This window comes from Harmonia axyridis, chromosome 2 (genome assembly GCF_914767665.1).
Source record: "Harmonia axyridis chromosome 2, icHarAxyr1.1, whole genome shotgun sequence".
Lineage (NCBI taxonomy): Eukaryota > Metazoa > Arthropoda > Insecta > Coleoptera > Coccinellidae > Harmonia > Harmonia axyridis.
In genome coordinates this window covers 25,691,132-25,717,234 of record NC_059502.1, presented here as the reverse complement: position 1 = coordinate 25,717,234, position 26,103 = coordinate 25,691,132, and the positions used below count along the sequence as shown (strand labels likewise).

Genomic DNA, 26,103 nt, shown 5'->3' with positions numbered 1-26,103 from the left:
AAACTAAATGAGTGAATAGTCTTCGGTAATTCAGGATACACTTTTATATTTATAAGGTCCTCGAGGGGGGGGGGGTCATGCCCCCCCCCTGGATCCGCCCCTGTATGAACTAGGGGAATCAGGGCGGCGAAATTTCATTTTGCCGGGGCGCTGAAATGTCCGGCGGCGGTCCTGGTCAAACCTAGGAAACTTGACAGTTACGAATAAAAAGTTTTCTCTAAAAGACGAATTATGTTTATGGAACCGGAGCTACTTCAAGCTCCCTATGAAGGCGACTTTCTATAGAAGCGGTCTTGACCAAAAGAAGCCTTCTCGCCTGGATTATGGAAAAGGTACTGAACGCTTAAAGTACCTTCGGAAGATTCAAAGGAAAAATAGTTTTGAACTGAATAAAGAATTCGTTATTGTTTCTAATATAATTAAGCTTGTTTTCAGTTCATTATTTCCTTCTGTATATTTTGAAGGAGGGAAAATAGTAAGTATCATAAAAAAAAATTCAGTCAAGTATTAAATTCATGTAGCGGCTTCTACATGAATTGTTTTAGCTTTTTCTCAATATATGATATCTTAAACTGTGAAGCATAAGAAAGTGTCTACCTGTTACCGGCTGGAGCTTTCAAACTTGCAATATTTACCGTTTTATTTATATTTAATTTGATAGTTTCGTTTGAGCGACTTGAATCTACTGTACGTTAAAATAACGAAATTAGCGTAGAATTACTCCTAATATATATTTCTACAGTCACAATAATATAAGTAATATCTTTAAGGTAAGGGCCAAGGTAGTCCTGAGTAATCTACAGGTCCTCCTAAACCAGCATCAACCTCTAGCAGACTCATGATTATAGCCATCGCAGCCTCATCATTTCCATCGGATTGTTGTTTTATATTTGGAGGCTTTTTTGTTACATCTTCCATTATCTTGATGATTCCATCTTCGGTGCTGTCAGAAGTTGGCAGCAGAGTACCTGGAAAGTTATCATTGTCTGTTTGATGAATTATTTTTACTTTTTTGTGTTGTAGGTTCTGAAAAGCCTGTCTCATTGAAAGGTCAAACACAAAAAGTCAACAAGTATTTGACACAAGTTTGATTAATTATCCAAAAATTAAATGTACCACTAGGTTGAAAAGGAACAGTTGACCGTATCTTAGAGACGTATGTAGTGATTACTACTGAATTTCTTTAAATCGTTCTTCTTTTTTTTTCCAGGACAAGAGAAGGCTCGATAAATCCAAGAAAATACTTTTTTGAATTTGAATATCTAATAACCAAGCAGTTTCAATCTATTTCACCCTGAACTTCCTAGCAATTTTTATTTGATTATTTAAGCATTAAAATATTTTGTATTGCATACATGATATAAGTTTTTTTCATTATTTCATTGAACCTATGCCTGAATACTCAATAATTATGTTAAACGATCTGAATTGTAATGAAAATGAGATATGCCAAGTTCTTATTTGAACGAGAGAAGTACTTCGAGTATCTAATAATTCTTTTTTGAATACTTGTTCCAAAAGAACAGCATTTCACCCAAATGTCTGTAATTTTTGAAATTTTTTCATTAGATAATCTGTCTTTTAGATTTCGCTGAAATTTTGAGTGTAGATAATGTCCATTGACAAAACAAGTTATATCACAATTTCAAGGGAAAATAATTCAATTTCTCTTATCAGATAACACTCTGTACCACGTATTGAAAGTATCACGTCATTTTCTACTTTCATGGCATACAATGATCAGGAAATTTGGATCAGAAGTTTTGACTTATGCTGGAAAGAGTTAATTTATATGGAATCAAAACACTACATGCTAAATTTTCTTAGTAAATTACATGAATACGATTTTGAATAAGCACTCAAAAGCTCCCGATTTCAGCAATTCAGGGCTCATCTCATTTTCAGTAAGTGATACTGGTTGGTACAGGGTGAGTCAAAAATATGTACTGAGCTGTCTGGGGGTCATAGTACATTGAAAAATGAATATAGTTTGATGAGTGAACTTATGGCCCAAAATGTATATTAAGGAAGATATAATCCTTCCAAAGTTTCTTCCAATTTCTCCGCATAACTTCTAAACGGTGAATGCCACCAGATTGAAATTTAGTGCATAAATGTATATTGTTAAAATGTATTTTTCTATTACACTTCTACATTTCTGACAGAGTGTTTTAAGAGGTTGAGTAATGATTTTTTGGAACAACTTCTAAGGTTATCGATGATTCTCGCGATGAATGAATCTGACATCATGTGACTACAAAAACTCGAATATCTCGAAAACGAAAATTTTTTGTATTCGGATAAAAGAACCTTTTCCATGTAATTTTCTTCGCTCCATCGAATGCTTATATTTTTTCAATGAAAAATTCAGATTATACATCCTACGAAAATTGACAGATTACGGAATTTGAATTTGAATCGTACGTTTCGAATTTTGAAATTGTTTATAATCACGCATTGAATTCGTGAACTATGAGTTCATTACAGCACTGTTTTAAGAACTGTAATGAACTCATTACGTTACTGAAATAGAGAAAAGCATTTTTTAATTCTCACCTTCGTTCATGAAATCAAAGTTTTCTATTCGTGGCCTTGAACCATTTATCTCCACATTTTCCCAATCCACCCTGAAAATATCGACGTAATTACTCATAAAAACATATTAGCAGTTGTTTCAATAACATGTGAATTCTATTGAAAAAGAACACCTACACAAGATTATTCTTCGATATCAAATACTCAATTTCTTTCGTCCAAGGATTTTTGAAGGCTCTCCATTCACTTTGAATATCGACGTAAACGCCAACCTTGGTTTTGAACCTGTAGGGTTTTGTGAAGAATCTATCCATCGTTTGGAGTACACTTTTATGAGTTTCTGCCAGTATGGGAATGTCTTCTGGGTGGAAATACTCGTACATACTGCATCCTAATAATTCCTGTGGAAGGAAGCCTAACACAAGGGTCACTCTAAAAATAAGAATATTTAAGGATTATGTCCCGTGGGGACCTTCTAAACAGAAGTTAAGGAAAATCAAACGTTAAATATTTGCGGGATATAAAATAAAGTGTTTTCTATTTGGCAGATGTACAACTTTGTCTTCCAGAAAAAAATTAAAAATTACATTCGAGTGTTAAAAATGATGAAATTCGTGGAAGCATGGCCGGAATATCCACATGATTTTCTGCTCTTGGAATTATCTTAATGAACCCATTTTCCGTCTCCAGTCACAATGCTATGCAGAAACCCCTCCGTCTTTGCCTTACAAGCAGCTGTTTATAAGCAAACAAACGCCATTCAACATCTCTCGGCTTCAACCAGTACGGCACTAAATTTTCTTGTTTCTGAATCATTTCTACTACCTTCAGGCGTTCTGAAATGGCTTGCTGCGTCACTCCTAATGTCCTGCCAATTTTTGTTGCGTTTGACACGAGTCTTGATCAAGTAATGCCTCCAATTCTGTATCTGCGAAAATCTTCTCTCTTCCACCGTCAAACTGGTCTTCGACCGTTCTTGAAACGTTGAAACCAACCTCGGCACATTCTTCCACTAATAGCGGTTTGACTGTAGGTATTTGAGAGCATTCAATGAGCCTCAGCCACAAATTTCTCCATATTAAAGCAGAAAATTAAAACCTCGGCGGAAGCGAAGTTAAAGGTACACCTAATAAGATTGAAAGATACTGCTTTTATTGATTCATTTCCCGCGATTGCTTCTCGGAAAATACCAATATGTGTAAGTCGTAAATTATTTCTCGAAGATACGATAAATAATTTTTGAAGGAGAACTAAGAGATCACTGTAGAATTAGGATGTGGGACATTCCAGTTCACCACTCTATGCTCATAATAATATGACATCTTATCACCCATCAAAAAAGGAGTGTTTTAACGTGAAAATCTGTTTTCTCACCTTTGGTCGACAAAGAGAAACTTGCCATCCAGGGTATGCTTGGATACGAACTGGATAGGCATGGTGTTTATTCTTTGTTGGGATGCGGTGGCAGTTGAAGCAATATGGTTCATTATACGACCAATAGCTACCAAACAAGATACGTTGTAAGAATCTCCGTCAATATCAATATCTGTTTCATCAATACCGATCTTCGTAGGATGCCATGATTTCAGGTAACCGGTACAGTGCATCACTGCGTATCTTCTTTCTGGAAAAGAGAACGATTATCCAAAATTCGAGAAACAAACGATGGCGAGAAGTCAAAAGCTATTATAATCGCAATCATCTGCATGTTAATTAAAAATCTAATCTTGCAGCGACATATGCATAAAGAGATGATTAACCATACAAATACTGACCATAGGCTTTAAAGGAGACGGAAAGCATAGATTATGATTACAAACAATAGTGAAAATAAATAAATGAAGAAAGCAGTAACATGAAGTTCTGAGCTTTTAAGCGTTCGTTATTGATGTGCTAATTGGAGATGCTTATATTCTGAAAACTGCTAATTTCTTGGGCTGTGTGATGTGAACTGAAGAATTTCTCCAAATGGGCACTTTCTTCATACTTTCCTAACATTATAATCTGAATTTCTCAAGTATTCAGCACCTACAAAATTCAAAAAGGTTTCTGATTTACTTCATGATGAAATGATGATATTTTTCTTTCAATTGAATTACCCTGTCGCTCTGTTGTTAGGCAAAATAGGAAATATGTTTTTTACTCTCTGTATGTTAACATAGATTCTGAGAGACTTGATGTATTGAACTTCACAAAAAAAATTGTGCACCTGTTATGCGATTCTCCTCATCATTCTCCTCCGGACTATTAGCTTTGTCTTGTATTTGAGCTGTAATGTTTCGTTTCATTCTACAGAAAAATGATCTTCGGGCTCCAGGGCATAACCTAGAAACTGAAGAGAAAAACATCATTGAAATTTACAAATATTTACGAGGAATAAGATGAAATAAATAGTCGGATGGCAGATTTGCAGAGAACTTATAGGAATAATTCGATTTTCTGTGGACTCAGTATTACTTGATAGCTGAAAAAACCAATTTCTTGTTTCCATTCGAAGTTAGATAGAGCCAATTCTTTAGTCTTCTTCTTCTTCTTCTCTTTCAGCTATTCACCATCCACTCCTGAATGGAAGCCTCCTCCATAATCTTCCACATTCGTCTATCTCTGGTCTGACTCAGTCAATTTCTACCTGTTACCTCTCGGATGTCGCGTCCACCCATCTTCGTTGTGGTCTGCCTTTACTTCTCCTGGTCTCACGAGGTCTCTATTGTAGTAATCTTAGTTTCCATCTGCTGATGTTTTGTCTGGCTATGTGACCAGCCCATCTCCACTTTTTGACCGCTATTTCCTCCATGACATCCCTGACCTTGGTTCTCTCCCTGATTTCCTTGTTCCTGGTTTTGTTTCTCAATGATATGTTGAGCATAGCATGTTCCATTGCCCTCTGTGCTACTCTTAGTTTATTTGAACTTTTAACTGTAAGAGTTACGGTTTCCATCCCGTATGTGACAACAGGTAGGATACAGGAGTCAAAAACTTTACGTTTAAGATTTATAGGGATGTTCGCATTTTTTAGTATATGTGCAAGGTTTCCAAAAGTATTCTTTAGTATGATACCTAATATCGTAAGTTGAATTTTCAAGTGGTAAATCTTCTTATTCTGTAACACGCGCTCTAATATCTACGACTCTGGTTCTTTGTCTGATTTCTTCATTCTTTTTTCTGTCTCTAAGACTGACATTGAGCATAGTTTGTTCCATCGCTCACTACATCACCCTCAGCTGGTTTGCGGTCTTCTTAGTTATTGCCATTGTTTCCAGGCCATATGTCGCTACCGGTAATATGCAGGCATCGAAAACTTTCCTTTCAAGATTTATTGGGATGTCGTAGCGCGTGTTGCAGATAAGACAAATCTAGATGGGCAGATAAAGAAACACACTGGCGACCAAAAATGACGAAACGCAGAGTAGGAAGACCACAAAGAAGATGACTTGATGAAATAAAACAATATGTGTTAAATAGATCGTTTTAGATATCTCAGGACAGGACAGCATGGAGGAACATGAAAGAGGCCTTCATCCAGGAGTGGATGAGGGAAGGCTGACGAAGAAGAAGAAGAAATTATCTTATCAGTGAAGACTCTTACCAAAGAAATGAAATCTAATCCTTTTGATAACAGTTTTTTACAAAAACAATATAGGGAAGGCTGGGGAGGGGGGTATATAAGGGGAGGTTTGATACACATTCAAATTTCCCGACTCGGTTCTTAAAAGAAGTTGTAATCGCGTGCAGTGCCTCAATAAAAGTAGTGTCTGTTGAAATATACCAACGATCGCGTCACGAAAAAGAGTTTTTAAGCTTAAATTGTGTTTTTTACATATTCGATGTAAGAATTTGCATAACAATATATCTCTTTGTCAACAAAAACTAACGCAATTCATCACTTTTTTCTTGTTGCGCATTTCATTTAGAACGAAGACACCACTAGTACAGATCTTCAATCGAATATCATAATATATTATGTTCCTGGCCTATTTCTTCCAAATTTGTCTTCTAGGGAGGTTTGGTACATTAAATCTCACCTAAAAAAAAATTTTAAAAAATGCAAAAACAACAAAAAGAGTGTTTGATGATTTGGATCCTGAGGACGAGAAAAAAGATCCAGATTTTGATAAAAGCCGAAAATAATGAATTGCAGTAGATGCAAGCTGGGTCGTCATTTTCATCAGACAATGGAGTGCCATTCAGCCTGTGCAAGGGTCAGTAGTAAAATAAAAATGTTTAGTTGCGATTTATGTAGAAATTAGGTAGTGTTATGATAATAAAATATGGATCTCTTATTATTGCTTCTACCTTATTTCGTATTATATCAAACCTCCCTTTTGGTGTATCAAGCCTCCCATGTATAGGGGGTATGAGACACTTTTCAACGATAATGTTAATAACTCATAATCAAGGTTGAATTTTCCATTTTCAGTTATTAAATATTGCTAAACGTTCAAACGAAGTCCTCAAATTCTACTCTGACATAAATGGATTGGTAAATGTTGAAAATGTTAAACATTTTTCATCAACAATTTTGTGAAAAATGTATCAACCCACCTCAGTCTCCTCTTAAAATTGTATAAATCATATCAATCGAAGATGAAAAATCCAAAATTTAGAAGCCATTATTTTGAATCAATTGGTCCCTTTTCCTCTTGAGGGGTTCTTCAAAATTGGTGAAACAAATAAGACATTTTAAATTATCTGAGAAAAATCGAAAACATCGCTATTGAAAATTTGAAAAACTGGCTCTTGAGTTTGAAAATAAGAAATCGATGTGGTCGTGATATTAACGTGATTCTCTTTCGACGGTGTAACTTGTAGTGTCTGGTGACGAGAACTACAACTTTAAGAGGAATTACCACCAAGTAGCTTTTCGCATATCACTCAAACTTTAGTAAACAAATTTATTTCTCATTCCCAAATTGAAAACATTTACTTTCTTCCATGTGGATGATTGTTTGGGGAAATTATGTGAAAACCACATAAAAATCGGTGATTTTCAAGAAGAAATATATCTAATTTCGTTTTTAACTGTGCAGTCACGTGGTGGTGTTCCCCCCCACAGGGGGAATAACACCACATGGCTTTCCGCCCATCAGTTTAAATTAGGTATCCATCAATTTCCCCTTTGGCACTCTTGCGATGGCAGAACTTTGTATGGTTTACGAAGTTTGTACATTCACATAATATTCTTTCTTTTTACGAATCATATAAGATAAGAAGAGTGCAGCACTATATGACAATCGATTATTTTTTCACAAAATTATAGTTTTACCTCTTTTGTGATAATTTTTGTTGGTTGTTTTCCACGAATATCAAAAATATTGAATTATTTATTAATTATTATTAATTATATTAGTGCATTGTCATTCTACAATGTAGATTATCTTTCAAAGAAATCATGTGAAAACCTCATAAAAATAGTGAGAGGAAAAATTTATGATTTCGTTTTGAGCTGAGCAGACACGTGGTGGTGTTCCCTCTTAACAGAAAACAGAATTGGAAAATTCAAAGCTTTTTAGCCGAGGTCTAGTAAGCTTTTCACTTGACTTTTCATTTACTACTACAGTAAGCATCTTTAGAGGTTTTTCGCTCGCAGAATGTAACTCGACGCTGAAAACCAATTCGAAAAATCCAGCATTGAGTAGTATTTGACTATGATTTTCCCCGAACTAGTTTCAGTTACAATCTACAACCTAAAAACCTCAGAAGATACTTACTGACTACCATCATAATTGTAAGCGATACGTCAAATGAAAAACCAACTAGACCACGTTTAAATTCTTAAATGTTCTCTTACTTCTACTTCCCATGAATTTCTCTCGTGGATTATGTTCGGAAGATGAGAGTTGTTCCTTCACTTTGGCAACATCTTTTGGATGAACAATGTCAAATAAACTTTGACGGAGTAGGTCATTCTGAAACAACAAAAACATGTAAAAATAATTTTATCCAGGATATTAAATTAAGCATCCATATACAGGGTTAATCAAGAGTGAATATTTCTCCTAGCCCAAAATTTATCGACTGATCAATTTTGGGCTAGGAGAAATATTCAAATTTTGACAGAATCGACAATAAGCTCAAATTATTTTTGACTCTACAGGCTGGTCCGAAAGTGGTGAAATACGATACCACCCTTTTTTGTCAAATTAAAATTCCAAATTTTTATATCATAATCATACTTATAGGTAATCTACATGAATTTCTTATTTCGAAATATCCCGCTTGTCATCCTCCATGGCATTGGCATAGGCCACAATTTTCGACAAATTGCATGGATATCATAGTTGAAACTAAAGATCATATCTTGAAAACTGTTCGAGATAATTGTACGAAATATTTTTTATTGAATTGTCGAAAAGTTTTCAAGTCTCCTCTGAATTAACGGATCACTCTATAGGTATTCTGGGAGACACAGCAACTTTTAAAAGATAACCTTTAAAAAATAATATATAAGTCCATTCATTCAAATGACATGCTTCAATTTTTTTGCCTGTTGGATACCCTAGTAGTCTTCATTTTCTGTTCAAACATGTTGTGCTTATATTGAATAGTTTCTTAAATGCTTCGCATTTCATGTTTTATACAGGAGCTGGCAATATACTTTCAACGCATACAGTTTCAAAGGAACAAGATTACTCAACTCTTCTTAATGGCTACTAATAATACTGAATAATAATGAAATAGAAATTCCAAATGATATATTCTAGAAAATTTTTGAAATTGAAAAGCTTACCTGAGAAAAGTATAGAACTTTTGAAACAGATTCTGAAATATAGAGTATCTTCCCTCTATCGCAACCAATCACGAAAAGAAAGCCTTCGGCAACCTAAAATAAATGAAATGTGTTAGACTCTCACAGTTCTCTTTTTCTTCAAATTTTCTTCCATTGAAATGGAATGATTTAACCATACTGAAGTTGACGAATTTGTAATTTTCTAGAGAGACATAGACAACAGAAACAAGGTAAGGCATAGATTCAGATTTTATGACCTAGAAATCATAGCTTCTAGAATCAACCTCCGAGTTTAAATTAAAAAAATAGGTTGCGAATGTATTAGTCTGTTATAATCAGATCCTTTGTTATTCTTAAAGAACTTATTTCTTTATAATAGTGTTTTGATGCTTTGTGGACTGAAGAATTGTTTGCTGTTGTCAAATGCTAAAGTTTCAGTTTTAAGATAGTTTTTTTAACTATCTTATAATAGTTATTTACTATACGAGTAGAATAAGGGCATCATCACTTCATGAGTGTTTAAGTTACAAACGAGTGCATAGCGCGAGTTATGTAAGCACACTAATATATTAATGATGCATTATCACACATGTATCACACTTCTAAGTTTCATATACGATTGCCTAAAATGAACACAACGTTGTGTTCTTGGCTTCTTTATGGTCAGAAAAATATCACTAAAAATTGCTTTGGTCTCATCATAGCAATAGCCAGTATAAATTATTTGTATAATTCTCGAGATAACGAGGAGAGGCATACAGACATGATTTTATATATGGGAAATTATACTTCGATTATATAGGATAGTAGTTTTTTTAAATCACTAATTTCGCCTTTCAGGTTCGTGTCACAAACTTCCATCACTCGGGAGAAAAGTTGGACTTTCCCCACTTGTTCCACACTATACTATTGGCAACCACTCAACGTCTATCAAATTGGTTTGTGAACAATGCCTTTTAAGTGAAAATTTTTACTGGTATTTGTTGTGTTTGGTCGAAATTAGTGATTCAAAAATATTTCCATCCTATATAGAAGCAGTATTGCCGGTTATCTTGGTTAAGTTTATGTTCTTTCAGTGTCTGCATTCTCCGGAAAAATGCGTTACGTAGTGAAATTTGAGTTGTGCAATGTGTTTTATTACATAACCAAAACGGAGCAAATTTAATGGTCAAATAGCTTCGAAATGAAGCGATATAAGATAAATGAATTCATTTCACTAGTAATATACATACGATATAGATGAGTCATCTACGGAGACTTAATGCAGATATGCTAAAAGAAGTCAAAGATAAAAAGAAATTAGAAGATTTATTTTATTAATTTAATTTATAATATATAATGGAGGAACCATCCAGAATCTCAACTGAAAGGGCTTAACGTACGTACGATTAAATTTTGTGTAATTTTGACGTCAAAACATAAAATTCTAAAAAATTTCCATATGAGAGAAAATCATTAACAAGTAAGTGTTGTTTTAAACTGAGGAAGGCATCATTCCAAGAAATTTAAAATAGCGAAAGTATTACTTACTTACAAATAGGATCATAAAAATCCAAAAAATTATCATACAATTCGTATATTATCAGCGTTCACAGAAAATTTCGAGGAGAAAATTAAATTTGGGTTTCCTAAACGTTCGATATTGGATCCCATATTATTTATTATCTTTATGAATAATACATATAGAACTCATGTGGATAGTGCTGATGCTTTTTTGGGGACGCTTCTTCTTGATGACCGTCGTCTTCTTAGTGCGCCTCACCCAAATGGAGGTTGGATATCATTATAGCAATTGATGACCACACAACTTTAAGATCACTCCGGTACTCAAAAGATGAGAGTTTTGACATAGATCATTAGAAACTTTTATTCCCAAGAGCTAAACGATTTAGATACTCTGTAAGTGAGCGTTACTTTTCGCATCAAATGAACTGAAATTCGTACAAAATTTGGGATATCTTGTTCGGATCTGTTCTTCTAATAGACAGTTTCTTTATTGGCAACGATTTAGATATTTTTTTTGATCCACCAACGTAGCTTACGTCTTTATTGTTCAATATTATTCGCAATTAATGTATAAGTAGTACAACCAATTTTTACTATTCGTGGAGAAGTGTTTTCATGTTAAAATACTAGTTTCAATCAGTGCGTCGCTTTCTACGTTAGTGCTATAGTATATTTATTTTAGCAATGGCACGACGTCATAGATGGCGAATCCTAGGTGCCGCTGTATCCACCTTGAAAACGCAAACAAAATCGGGCAATTTCTCAAAATTGTCGATTACTCAATACTAAACACAGAATTAACCGATATGGATTCTGTGATGGTCGTGCTTTTTTATATTTATTTTATCAATTTCATGAGTCATGACGGATGGCGATTCCGAGATACCAACTTGGAAACGAACACAAAAAGTTTCTGTTGTCATGTTACTGATGTATTATTCTGATTGAGCGTAATTATTTCATTCGTAACAAGAATTGATTTTGGTTGTTTTCGATTTGATTTTCATTTGTTTAGCAGAAGTTATATAAAATATTTATTTCACCAATTCACAAGATAGTTTTTCATAGGCTTTGAGGCTTCAACTCCAATGAGATTTTTTACCTGTAAAATAAGATGTTTGAGTTCCTGGTCTGTTATGAACGGAGGTTTGAAATGAGATTCTGTGTAGGATTGGGTTGGTCCACGAATAGATTTCAAATACTCCACGGCCCTCCTAAGAACCGTGATTTTATCCACTTTTCTGGATATCGTACTACACATTGGAATCATCGATGAAAGCTCTGTTATATAGGTGTTCATTTTATCCCTTCTTCGTTTTTCTATTTCACTATGGTTTTGCCTGAAATTTGAATACGTGAATAATATATTGAAGGATAGGTGAATTTGTAATTTTTTTTGAGGTTTCACAATAGGTACTGTACTATTATGGCATATTTCAGAATCTCATTGAAAAACAGGAATTGAATGTGAAGTCAGAAATTGAATAAAAATCCAATCATTTTATAGATTTCAATAAAACAAAAATTTTACACAGAGGTGACAAAGGTAAACGTTTGGATCTCTTGGAGTTTTTGGAAATATCTTCAGCTCAAAAACAAAATCTCCCAATTGTGAACGATCAATTAGATTTTCGCCTGTCTCCGGTTTTAACATCTGTCACGTAGAATTTATATGTACTTGTGTGTATATTTTATATTTAGTTTTGATAATGGGATGAAACCCGAAACGTGCATGTCAACATCATTACATTATTTATTTTTATTAAAATTGTGGAACGTATAGTCAAGTGTTTTATTTCTTTTATTAATATTGAATAAATTGAATTAATGTTAAAATTCAAAAGTTCAATAGAAATTTAATATTACTTTTCGAATTCCCAAAATTTAAGATCATTCATGTTTAATTTTTTTTTAATACATTATGATATAATTATGTTTCCTTGAAATTCAAAATATTATGTTATGCCATTCAGAATTAATTTCTGAAAGCTAAAATTTGATTGAGTGCCTCAAGATAAGAAGATTTGGTTGAAAAGACACAGAAGCGAAAGAAACTTCATGAATTAAAATCGAAGATAGCGAGAAGAATATTTGAAAACAGACGTAAATATTAAAAAAACCGGAGAGTAGAAGTAAAAAGACACGCAGAGTTGAAGGCAGAATAAATAAATAAAAATTAATTATAGAAATTGATTTTTACCGTCTTAAATTAATTATGAAAGCATAGTATTTGATGGCTTACAGACAATTTTTAATTCCGGAAAAACTACCTCTCCTTGTAAGTTCGGTAGCTTGGTTCGTAGAGCACTGGACTAATGATTCGGATGATGCAGGTTCGAGTCTCGCTCTGGGAGGAACTTTTTCCGGAATCAATAGTTGTCTGTAAGTAATCATATGTTATGCCATAATAAAAATTTATGCTATTATAATAATATTACAAAGAAAGAAAGTAGAAGCAGTTGAGAACGTATGGTTGAAAACAGAAGTAAATGAATAAAAAGATTAAAACTCAGATAAATCAATATATAGAACCAGAGAAGAGATATAGAATGAACAAGTAAAAAGTGCCATTAAAAAAAATGAAAAGACATTAACCATGTAGGTATAAAGTATATATGTATTTACAAAACAGCCCCTTGAAATTTTTTATTATTTTTTATTTGAAATGAGCATTCTAGGATGATTCTTGATTGTTTTCAATGATGAAAATTTATTATTTTTTTAATTTTTTTTTAATTTAATCAAGAATCTGCATAAAAACTAGTTCGCCACCGCCATAATTGAAAATTATTCCTTACGTAAAGATTGATTTCATACTTAGAAAAATCATATAATTCGTTATTTTAGGATTTATGCATTCTTTCAGAGAATGCCTGAACTGTTTTATGTGGGTCTGCCTGTATCTATACCTATTAATTATACATATACCTACTTGCTCTTGAAGTTGATATCTAATAGATTTAGCACATAAGATTTTTCCGAAGATTTTTCTTCTGAATAGACTACTTTGTTGCAAAGTTAAATGTGGTCAATTTTATTATCGGAATTTGAATTTTCACGGTCGCAAAATAATTAATATATCAATTCAAATTTCATGAATATTTATGAATTAATTCGATTCGATTGTTATCATATGATAAATCACTTTTTTTATGCAAGATTTTCTGTCAAATGAAGGATTAAATAATCTTGGTCAATATTTGTTGAAATCGCTAATAAACTATGCTAAAGTAATTGATATAATTCTACCGAATAGTGTTTCAAAAAACCATATATGTACTTATATAGCAATATCCATAAGATTGTTAGGTAAATGAGTATTGTCTGACTTTCTTAATCTATTTGATAATATCAATGTTAGAACGAAACATCTGTCGGGGGGTTTCATAAACTTGACTTTATGAAAATCATAAAAGTTAGTGAATAATAAGATATATAAACAAATGTATCCGATTATTCAGCTGCCGAAACACTAATTTTCTGAAATTTTGGATGAATGAGAAAGCACTAAAACTTTCAACAATATTTGTTGAGAGAAACCTCTCAAAGAAATCTGACAAATTTCCCGACTGGAAATTTGTAGTCAATTCATAACGTTCTGCTTATCATTATGTTTCTACGATAAAAGAACAATCACTGTTTTTTCCAATAACCGTTTCTTTTTCAGATGAAATAAACGAACTTCAGAAAACAGAATTGAAATCTTATAAGTGGAGTTTATGTGAAATTTGTTGCGCTAATATTGATTAATTTACTCTAATTGATTTAATTCAATAACTCTCAGAAGCAATGATTTAGATGTGAAGTGATGGGGTTGCATATTTGTTTGGCTTCACCAATTAATATGTGATATTATTCTTCGGGCTGAACGTGTATGAAGTTTGATATACTGTCGAAACATTACATTACGTAATGTGTGAGTATATTTAGGCAGGTCTTTTTCTTAACCAAAAAATCATATGCTGAAGATCAATGAAAAAACATTGTAAAGTTCATATTATGATTATCATTTTCTATTTCAACGTAGACTCCCGAAAATTATTTAAAATTATAGATATAAAATTTTTTAATGGTGTAAAAAATATCGTATTTGATATCATCGTAGCAATATTTTTCCTGTTATATAATTATGTGTTGTTCTTTTTCTGATGAATGATTTTTTTGAATTTGTTACCATAAATTTTTGCTTGAAAATTTCATGGATCATCTTTTCGAGCTGAAAGAATCATGTATAGCAACCGATTTTTTCCCTTGTAATTTCCAAGAAAAGCTCAGTTCAGTTGAAATATGGATTTTTTAATTCTATTCATGGATTCTATACATTCCAAAACGTGAATTCTGAAATTTCCAAGGGGTGCTGAAATTTTTTTTCTTGACCGATTCCAGACGTTTATATACAGAAATACAGACTGGAAGAAAATGTTTTAAAACCCTGCTAGGAATGATACGAGCTGATAAATGCACATATAAGGAATAATTCAACAAGTGACGCTGTAAAATAATACAAGTATCATCAGTTGTCTTTTGGTACTTGCTGCCTTATTCAAATATTGAAAATATGAAACGAAAATTGACATCTAGAGTGGGATTCGAACTCTGGGTAATATATTCCTAAATTGGAATGGAATCTTCAAAAATTCAAAAATATAAGACAATTAGATTTAATTATTCCTAAAAAAAAGTCTGAAATATTGCTTTTCGATTAGTCTATTTCAAACATAGTAAAATACCTTATCTTATATACAACATAAATTAATATGAAATCAATCTTCTCCACATTGATTGTATCAAATGGAAATATATCAACATTTGGCTTATTTAAATATTTCAATTTTAATGAAAAACGAAAAATTTAATTGAAAGCAAATATTGAAATATTCGATAATATGGGATTTGTATTATTAAGGCAAAAATATGATCAAAAAATATTTGAATCCAATATGATAACGAATGGAATGACCTAACTCCTAATCAAGTTTTCAGTCCATGGTAGGTTTTCAATAATCGATTCAGAACAGATTCTTACGTCAATTAGGAATATAATCCAGAAAAATAATGGTCAAGGTCTCAAGTTATCATACAGTTTCAGATTGCTCCTTCACTTGTATTAGGAAATTTCAACACTTACTTAATTGAAGCTTTTCTTTTTCGACTTCCACAGCTTATAGTGGTTTCAACATCTTGCAGATCATTTACATCCAAATGTTGAGACGTCTCTGTTAGGTCAGATTCATATATACCGGAAGAACAAGGATTCCTGTGAATTGTATAAAAAAAGTGGTTATCAATCATCAAACTGAAAATGGTTGTGAAGGATAATTCGAACATAAACATATTATGAAAGAAATTGATATAACTTGAATTTTAGTATTCTTTGGAGAAATTCCCTTTGAGAATTTTTGAATCAGGAAAGAATCTTTTTTTCTGATAAACTAACAAGGTTAGTATGCATTTTTGACCACCTCTATTTGTTTTCTAGTTATATGCGAAAAATATAAAAATGGTGGTATCCAAAAAAAAATTATCTCCGTTAAAACTGATGATAGAGCTCTGAAATCAAAACATTATAGAGGCCACCATTTTACGTAGAATCCAGTTGCGTGCTCGTCCTCTATGCAGAATTTTTAATTACGAAGCTATGTTACTAAATTTGTGTGGCACTTTTTGAAAACTCAATTTTCACTGATTTCAAAAATATACTCACAACATAATGTGGTTTATATCAATATAAATTATTGAAACTGGTCAAAAATCTTTTCTCATCTAGGAGTCTCAATATTTCTATGGTTTCAACGGTTGACAGAAAAATAGAGCTTCCTATAACAAGAACGATCTCCTTCAGTCAATCTCATTATTTCTATGTTTTTCACTGATTTGTACAATTAAAATCTAGATATGTATATTTTATGAATTTTTATATCTCAAAATTGATTCGGGAAAACGAAAAGTTCCACATGATTTGATCGCTCTTGTTATAGAAAGCTCTATTTTTCGAGAGTTATCGTGTCTACAGACGGCCGGGTGAACGAATAGGACCTGATACATAAATATAAATACAAACAATAACAAACAACAAATCTCCAAAATGGATAATGATCCAAAGGCCTGCACTTTCACCTGAAAATCCATAAAGAATTGAAACAGAATATTTCCAAAACTTTCAAGAAAACACCGAATTTGCGCCCGGAGCTCTTGAGCGCTACAAAACTAATCCTTAGTAGTCAATTCACATTCCACTGTTTTAATGTTTACTAGGTTAAAAGAATTTGATACTCACTGATGTAAGCAAGAAGAGTCGTAGAAAGTATTTTCATAACTCTGCTCAAAGCTGCTGTGTTTTACAGGTCTCAGTTCCTCAAAAGTGATCAATTCATCGTCTGCGCCTGGGATGTGCAGCAGGGTAGTATAAGACGTATCTTGCATCGGAAAATGTTGAGTGGTTTCAAAATTTCTATCTAACCCACAAATATCGCACAAACTTTGAGAGCTAACTGAAAGTTACTCAGGTGGATGGTGGGGTAATAAACGCATTTCTACGTTTGAAACTCATCAAACGCATGCTCCTTACGTATCTAATTGATGAGGAGGGATCAGCTTATTATTGGTGGAGTGTTGGGAGTAACGAGAAAACTGAGAGAGTAAAACTAGGTAAACTGATATCAGGGCAGTATTTCTTGGGGTTGTTTGGAAAAAAGATACAATCTTAAAGGATGATTGATATATCAAGTTTCATGCTGGACGCAAGCAGGATTCATATTCAGGGGAAAATTGATTTAGGTTTTTGGTGATAACATTTCTCGTGAGGATTTGATCAGTTTCAATTACCTTTTGAACATCTGAATTATTCTATGTTAGATAAATGTCACTCGAACAATATAGGGATTGGCATCATTTTGTTTATTTCGAAATGGGTTTTCTTTGAATGGAACATGAGAGAATTAGAAAAACAAAATCTAGTTCGAGAATTTCATACCGTATCGTATAATACGAGGTGTTTACCTAATAGTAATTTCACTAACCACGGTGCTATTCTACAACTATACCTATTTTCAATGAAAAATATTCCATGACATATTGATCTCGTTAAAAAAAAAGCACTAAGATTAAGATTATACAGGGTTATAACTATTTAGAGGGGCACTACATATAGGGTGGCTTGAATTACAAAAAAGTTGCGTTATTTAGGGATTAGTCCAAAATATCTCCAATGCTTCTCGAGATATCTCCAAAAACTGAAAATCGAGATTTTCTTTTTTTCTGTATAACTCATTTGTTTCATGAGATAACTTCACGAAATTCGGTTTGTAGCTATTATCCAATATAGAGATTCTAATGGTGTCGTCCGATTTTTCTGCTTTCCATTGTTTCAGAGACGCGATAGTCAATTTTTTTTTCATATGGTCGCCATATTGGTTTTCCTTGTGAGGTGATAAAGAACAAAATTATGATTTCAACAATGTATCACACTCTACAAAAGTATCGAGTCTAGCTATGCAAATTTGAACTTCCTTTTTATTTTTTTGTTTAAGTTGTAGGCTGGTGCCAAAATTGTCAAGTAACTTGTTACTTCGTTCAGTTGTTATGTGAAACCACTTATTTTTTTATAAAAACCTAAATCCTTAGATAGATAACGTCCTATTAATTACATAATCATACTGATAACAACACTCTACATAGCGTACAACTGGCAATGTCTGGAGAAATTGTTTTACATAATTCAAAAACTCAAGTGATGGTTTCACATAAAACTGTAAACAAAGTTATTTGACAATTCTGGCTCGATCCTACTACGTAAATCATTTATCATGTTGATAAATGTATTTTCATAACCATTTCATTTGAAATATCAGAATTGTCAAATAACTTTGTTGACAGTTGTTATGTGAAACCGAATCCTTGGATTCGGTTCATCGTGTGCAGTCCACTCAGCTGACTGTCGATTGGACTCCGGAGTGAAATGATGGAACCATGTTCCATCCATTGTCACATATCGACGCAAAAATTCAGGTTTATTGTACTTAAATAGCTTCAAACACTGCTCAGAATCATTAACACGTTGTGCTTTTGATCGATTTTGAGCTCGCGCGGCACCTATTTTGCACACTGGTTTCTCATCTACAAATATTCGTGCATGATATGATATATAGTATATCCAAAGGCACTTGGAGGAAGCCAGAATATTTCGATTTTTCAAGGGTTGTCGAAGTTTACAGAAATTCCTTTGGGGCTAGTGAATTTATTGCCTAAAAATAATTTCAAATAAACCCCTGTATTTAGCGGATCGCGTTATCCATTTCAGAGGGTCATCTGGCCAAGGGTTTTTATAGACTAGTTCAAGTGACTTTGGATATACTATACACGTTCAGATGATATATTCACAATGTCTGCTATCTCGATCAACTTCGCTTTGCGGTCATTCAAAACTAATTTATGAACTTTTTTTTATTTTTTCGTCGGTGACAGCCTCTTTTTTGTGTACGCCGTTTTCGGTGCTCATTTCACCACGTTTAAATCATACCTATCAATGATGGTTGATTTTCCTGGTGCAGACTCCGGAAACTCTTCATCAAGATTTCAACTGTATTTCTTCCCTTCAAAAAGCAATACTTTAGCAGCACACGAAATTCTTTTTTTTTTTCATCATACACAAGTAGCTACACTCACAACGCAAGATCTCACAAACTAATGTTCGGACTGCTGTCAAGCTTTCGCGTAGTCTAAACCCCAAACCTGCTAGGGCACCGATGGCCTGGGTGTTACTTTTTGATAAACATCAATTATAAAAGCATTGATGTTTATAAAGTACAGAAGGAACTGTATTTTTTGGAGTTTTTTGTATTGAAAGAATGAGGAATTAAATGAAATATACAAATCAGTCTGTTCGCTCATTATATTCAAGTAACAACTTTTTATTTTTTTTCATTACGAGTGTTACTGTGTTGAATTTTGGATTTTCGATGAGACAAAAATGTTTAACCAACGTGTTGCGTCAGTAGATGATAGACAATCTCTGCGGGAAGAACAGTTATCAGATATCAGAACTCGAGAAAGGCTGTGGGTTGAAGCTAGCATTTCAATATAGTCGAATAAATTATTGGAAAATGAAGAAAATTATACTGTCTCTCCAAGTTAATTAGATATTGGCAAAAAAACCATGTCTGCAGATAACGTCACGAGATGTTTATGAATAATATTTACGGTCATTCCAACAGCAGGATTGAATCAATAGACCTATCAAATTCAGATCTGTATCACCTGTATCTGCAACTCACTTGAGGCTTGTCATATACACAAGTTACCATGAAAATATCAATTTTATCGTTATGAGAAACGTGAATAGTATCAAGCTTTCGAAATGTCATAAACATGATATCGCTGAGTGTATTCAACCCGTAATGAGATAGAAGTAGATGTTTAATAGTCTAACCAATGATCACATAGATCCTATAATTTGAAATCACGCAATTTTACTCAAAAATATGGATTTCTTAGTTTTATATTGAAATGGAATATTCTCATACATCATTTTTTTGAAACTACTAACATCAATGATGTTGAATATTCTTACAGTATTGAGTATTAATTTTTAGAACTGCCAAAGATAAATATCTTAGAAATCTTGGATAACTCATTTCATCTATAATAGTCATCTACTCTCAAAATTCGAGTGAAATGAGATGGATAGATTCTTAGTAGAAATTCTACCAGAAAAATTTTTTGAATCACCCTTAATCTTATAATACGAACCGCATGACTGAAGACTGAAGAATTATTTTGCTATTTCACAAGTGATTTAAAAATTTCATGTCGATTCGAATCCATCTGACGATTTTCACTCAACCCAAACAAGATATCGGGTGTCCCAAACTCGATGGCCTATTAGACGTTTCTGGATAACTAATCATAATTTTGAGCTGAAAATTTGCATATTGGGGTTTGAGACAATGATCTTTCTCCCTAAAATATTAAATTATTATTATTAAAATATTTCAGATCTCTACAACTTCCGGTTATACCGGAAACAGACTACCACTTCCTTATTTCAAATGGCACACCCAGTATATTATTGCATCATTAGATAGCTTTTTAGATGGCAATTTCGGCAATATGCCATACCTTGGGTAAAAATTCAACGGTTCATGAGTTATTGGGATTCTTATGAAAAAAAAGGTGGCGATGAGGACTCACATTTTTTCGAATATTTCAGCAGAAAAAGCCTTTTTCCAAAAAAAATTGTTTTGTTTCGTTTACGCAAATACGTAGTATTATAAGACTGTTTTCGGCTTGGACCAAAAATGTACAGGGTGTTTATAAGAGGATCATGAACTTGGACAACTCAAATTCATCAAAACTCAAGATTTTCAAATTAGAACCTATATTTTTTATTATTTCAGTCGATTCTACGTACAAAAATAGTGGGGGTTACTTCAGCAAACCCTATACCTAAAATGAATACTTCAAGAGTTGCCGGGGAAGAACTTCAAATGAGGAAAAACCGCTATTTATAACTGTGGGAATAACTGTCTGTTACTTCCGTAAAACACAGAAAGAAAATAAAATTCGATGTTTCCATAACTGAATTTGACATATCAAGAATTGTAATGAATTATTCGTAATTGAAAATTGTATTGGTTTATGGATTTCTCAACAATACCAACGAAAAATTAATTGAAATTCATGAAATGTAAAATTTAGTTATCCAAACATCGAATTTTATTTTCTTTCTGTGTTTTACGGAAGTAACAAACAGTTATTCCCACAGTTATAAATAGCGGTTTTTCCTCATTTGAAGTTCTTCCCCGATAACTCTTGAAGTATTCATTTTAGGTATAGGGTTTGCTGAAGTAACCCCCACTATTTTTGTACGACTGAAATAATAAAAAATATAGGTTCTAATTTGAAAATCTTGAGTTTTGATGAATTTGAGTTGTCCAAGTTCATGATCCTCTTATAAACACCCTGTACATTTTTGGTCCAAGCCGAAAACAGTCTTATAATACTACGTATTTGCGGAATCGAAAAAAAAAATTTTTTTCGGAAAAGGCTTTTTCTGCTGAAATATTCAAAAAAATGTGAGTCCTCATCGCCACCTTTTTTTTCATAAGAATCCCAATAACTCATGAACCGTTGAATTTTTACCCAAGGTATGGCATATTGCCGAAATTGCCATCAAAAAAGCAATCTAATGATGCAATTATATACTGGGTGTGCCATTTGAAATAAGGAAGTGGTAGTCTGTTTCCGGTATAACCGGGAGTTGTAGAGATCTGAAAATATTTAAGGGAGAAAGATTATTGTCTCAAACCCCAATATGCACATTTTCAGCTCAAAATTATGATTAGTTTTCCAGAAACGTCTAATAGGCCATCGAGTTTGGGACACCCGATATACTGACCCTGACTGAATATAGGTACCCTGAAAATTCTTTAATAGGAGTCTACACCGTTTCAATGATCTGTTCCACAATTAGTACGTTTTATTTTACTCTAGAGACCATCGATTTATATAAGGTTTTCACTATTATTGATTTGAAAGAGTTCATCATCGCGGAAAGTCCTTATTTATTAATTTTTTTGAAATGGAAAAAAAGAGTTATATAAATTTGATATTGAAGAATAACTGCATGCATGATATAACTTTCCGAACAAATATTTCTTTCTTTATGAATTTCCACATAAAAATATCATACAAAAAGTCTTGTCAAAGGCTGAAATCGTTTATTCTAAAATCAAAAATGAGCACGTAATAGTAATTTACGTAATAATTCCGGAAAATAGGGTTTTTTTGGACGAATAGACAAAATTCCAGGACGAGCATAAGCGAATCCAGGAAGTCTGTGAGTCCAAAAAACCATTTTCGGACATGTTGCGTGCAATATTTTTTCGGCAACCGTGTAGAATTACAAATCAATGAGACGACACATTTCTTTTATATACATTTTAATTCTCATTTAAATTGAACAGAACAGAAAATACCACATATTAGTAGAAACATTCTAATTCTAATTTATATCGATATTTATATTTAAATTCGAGCAATTAGTAACATTGAAATGATTCAATTTGTTTGAAGCGCCTGGTCAAATTTCTTTTGTCAAATTCAGAAAAAAGTTTCCGTTTCACATCGATTGTTTTGTTCTGATGATTTTTGAATGGTATTGGCAATTTTAATTTTGTTTTAAATTAAATTATCTATATATCTTTCAGCCACATTGATAGAATTCCAGCCATCGTGTTGTCATGAACGGGTTGGTCAGGGAAAGTTGACCAACGTTCACTTATCTCCGGTTGAGATGTTCTTTTAACCCCTGGAAGAGCGGCTTTCCAGAGGTCTCGGAGAATTAATAATTATGTAAATTCACAAAGATGTTATGGGTGAATCCGGCCCGTCGCTTCAATGGACAGGTCTTTTTAGTTGACTTTCTTTCTCTAGGGACAGGATTAGTTTACTGGGTCAATAAAAGTCGATTTGAATTTTAAGACTAAATATTATAAAGAAAAATAAAAATAACCAAAATTACAATATTCCCTCAATTTCTATGTTAACTCAACGGCCAAAACTTAAAAAAAAAACAAAAAATGTCTCAAATAATCTGTTATTCAAACAAACGAAACAATATACCAACTTTGAATTTGGGAGAATCGGGACTACCAAATAAACTTATTTTCATCGAAAAAACATTCAAACATCAACAACTAAAATAAAGAGTAAATAGCCAAAAGACTTGCCCTTATCCCACGATGCTAGGTGAGTATTTTAGGCCCTGCCTGAACCTAGTTTTAATTTTTCCAGACTGTTCACTCGAAAACGCGTAATTTCTTATATAACACTTCACTCCCGATCCGCGAACTCCGATCTAACCTAATTTATTCCAAAACAGATTCTAAACTTTGTCCCAAAAAAAAAAATCCCTAATTTTCTATTTCTGACCTAAGTCTTCCTTTCTCAGAGCCAAAACAATCCCTTTTCCTGAATACTTAAAATCTTGAAACTCACACATATACCAATTTACCTCTGTTCAACTTATCCTCATTAAATATTACTTGGTATTAAAAAGAACTTGTTTTGCTCTAAGTCAGGTTTCGCGACCGACGTTCAAATTCTCAATAAGAGACCCTAAGCGATACTAACTAAAAACTTCAATCTCAACAAAATCGCAACATCGTACTTATCTAATACCGCCCCAACAATTCCCCAAGATACCATGCCAATTAGATCATTGGTTGATAGATTTTTTGTCCTTCTTCATTTTTTTTTCAACAGACCTTCAACCTCAGTTCAAACTAGATTTTTATGCAGTCTCAGCAAGAACCATACTTCGAATGTGCCTACAGCCTGAAGGATTTTCTGCTGTGTCATATGTGACCAAAAAGCATTTACTGAACTTAGATAAGCCAAGATTTCCCCGTATCTAAATATATTCTTCTTATCCGTGAAAAATATATCGATTTCACCAACGCAGTGAGACGATAACTAAGAAAAGCATCGATTGAAAAATAAAACATCCTTATTCTAAGATAAGATCAGTTTACACAAGTCACGATCGCTCTTTTGAATTTTAACGTATATTCTTCCTGAACAATAATCCCAATCATTTCAATAATTTCCGATTTACTACAGTGTCTCTTTAAATTTGTGATGTTTCCATCATTGTCAGCTAATAACGTCGACTCGACGAGATTTTGTTATTACAAATTTTTGTTTTTTTAAAGAGGTTGAGTGAAAGTAGTTATGCTAAACTTCGCCTCTTGATATCGTTATCTCGTTTGCTATGAATTCTATGATTCTTTTCCGGCCTAGTCCGGGAAGTACGTACTTTCCGGACTAGGCCGGGAAATGCTACTTTCTCAGAGAAAAAGCGTCCGGGAAGTGAGCACTTCCCGGACGGTTGCCGAAAAAAACGTATTTTGAACTTTTGCATGTGGTAGAAAAAAGCTGTAAATCAGAGGTACGCTTGAGATTGCCTCACTCACCCTGAAAAGTGATGAGATAAGTCGCCAAGTCGGTCGATCTTTCAATATTTCAGAATCCACTCTACGTGTTGAACTAAAAGTCAACTTCGATACAAAATGAAAACTAGGAAGGAAACCAGTTTTCAACGATCAACAAAAAGCCGATATGACCAATCATTTAATAAAATTGACGAATACTTTTTTTGGAATCACACCAACAGTTCGCTGAGGCCAATAAAATGAAACATCGTTTCGACCAGGAAAAGAAAGTGGCCGGTTCCGATTAGCTAGAACTTTTTTTAAATCGTCATCCTGAAATAAGTCTCCGAAAACCGGAAGCTACCAGCCAAAACCGTATTTCAGCATTTAACAAGACTGAAGTTGAGCTATTTTTCAATAATCTGCTTGCAGTCACGGAAAAGTATGAATTTTCTGAGAGTCGAATTTATAATGTGGATGAAACAGGCATCTCCACAGTTCAAACGCCAGCAAAAATTTTGCCCCCAAACGGCCAAAAACAAGTGAGGTCTGTAATATCGTGGGGAAGGGGAAAAATGTGACAGTAGTATGCTCTATAAGTGCTTCAGGACAGTTCATTCCCCCTTTGTTCATTTTTACAAGATATCGTATGAATCCACAATTGATGAGAGATATTCGAAAAACGGTTGGGTAAATGAACTAATGAACATTTGTTTTTTGACTGGATAAAACATTTTCATCACTATGTTAAGTCTTCAGTGCTTCTCATATTGGATAACGATGAAAATGTTATTTCATTGGAAATTTATACCTACTGTAGATCGCACGGAATTGTTATAGTATCGCTTCCCCCTCATACGTCGCACTCCAACCTCTTGACATTACCTTTTTTGGACCACTCAAAAATTCTATAAATCGTGAGTACGATTTGTATCTTAGGAATCATGTTCATGAAAAGATCACACACTACAAACTGGCTTCTATTTTTAATGAAGCCTACCTAAGAGTTTCCACGATGGACAAAGGAATATCCGGTTTCCGCGTTGCTGGACTATGTCCAACACACCTTGATGAATTCTCCGAAGACGATTTCAGCGTTCAAGACATAGAAATCAAAATTTTGGAACAGTCGACTGTGATTGTTGAAGACCGACTAAGGACAGAACCACAGCCGGGACCTCCGCATTATAGTGAAACAATGCACAGGACTCCACCCAAATCTACCAATTACCAATCAAACCAAAAACCTGAAAAGACAAGAAGTAACTAAGCATAGATTTTGTTAAAAGTACTTATTGAAAATCTAGTACCGCTTTCTGATCCAGTTACTACAAACAAAAGTTCTAAATCGTATGCGAAACAACATTCAGAAATTTTCACATCAACGCCATTGAAAACTCGATT

At 33.3% G+C, this 26,103-nt stretch overlaps 1 protein-coding gene across 2 annotated transcripts; it reads right to left on the bottom strand.

The window, feature by feature from the left end:
* Positions 1-712: 712 nt before the first annotated feature.
* LOC123673958 (protein cycle) lies at positions 713-17,320 on the bottom strand. 2 transcript variants are annotated; one of them, XM_045608740.1, is made up of 11 exons: positions 17,046-17,320; positions 15,897-16,025; positions 13,011-13,148; positions 11,871-12,108; positions 9,263-9,355; positions 8,324-8,441; positions 4,745-4,867; positions 3,910-4,159; positions 2,713-2,967; positions 2,557-2,627; positions 713-968 (listed from the first exon to the last, which is right to left on the bottom strand). In XM_045608740.1, exons 1-11 carry the CDS (start codon positions 17,189-17,191, stop codon positions 766-768), a joined length of 1,764 nt encoding a protein of 587 aa, XP_045464696.1. In that variant the 5' UTR covers positions 17,192-17,320; the 3' UTR covers positions 713-765. The 2 variants fall into 2 exon arrangements, with proteins under 2 accessions (XP_045464696.1, XP_045464697.1); XM_045608741.1 differs by lacking the exon at positions 13,011-13,148 and having other exon boundaries at positions 17,046-17,316.
* Positions 17,321-26,103: the final 8,783 nt, after the last annotated feature.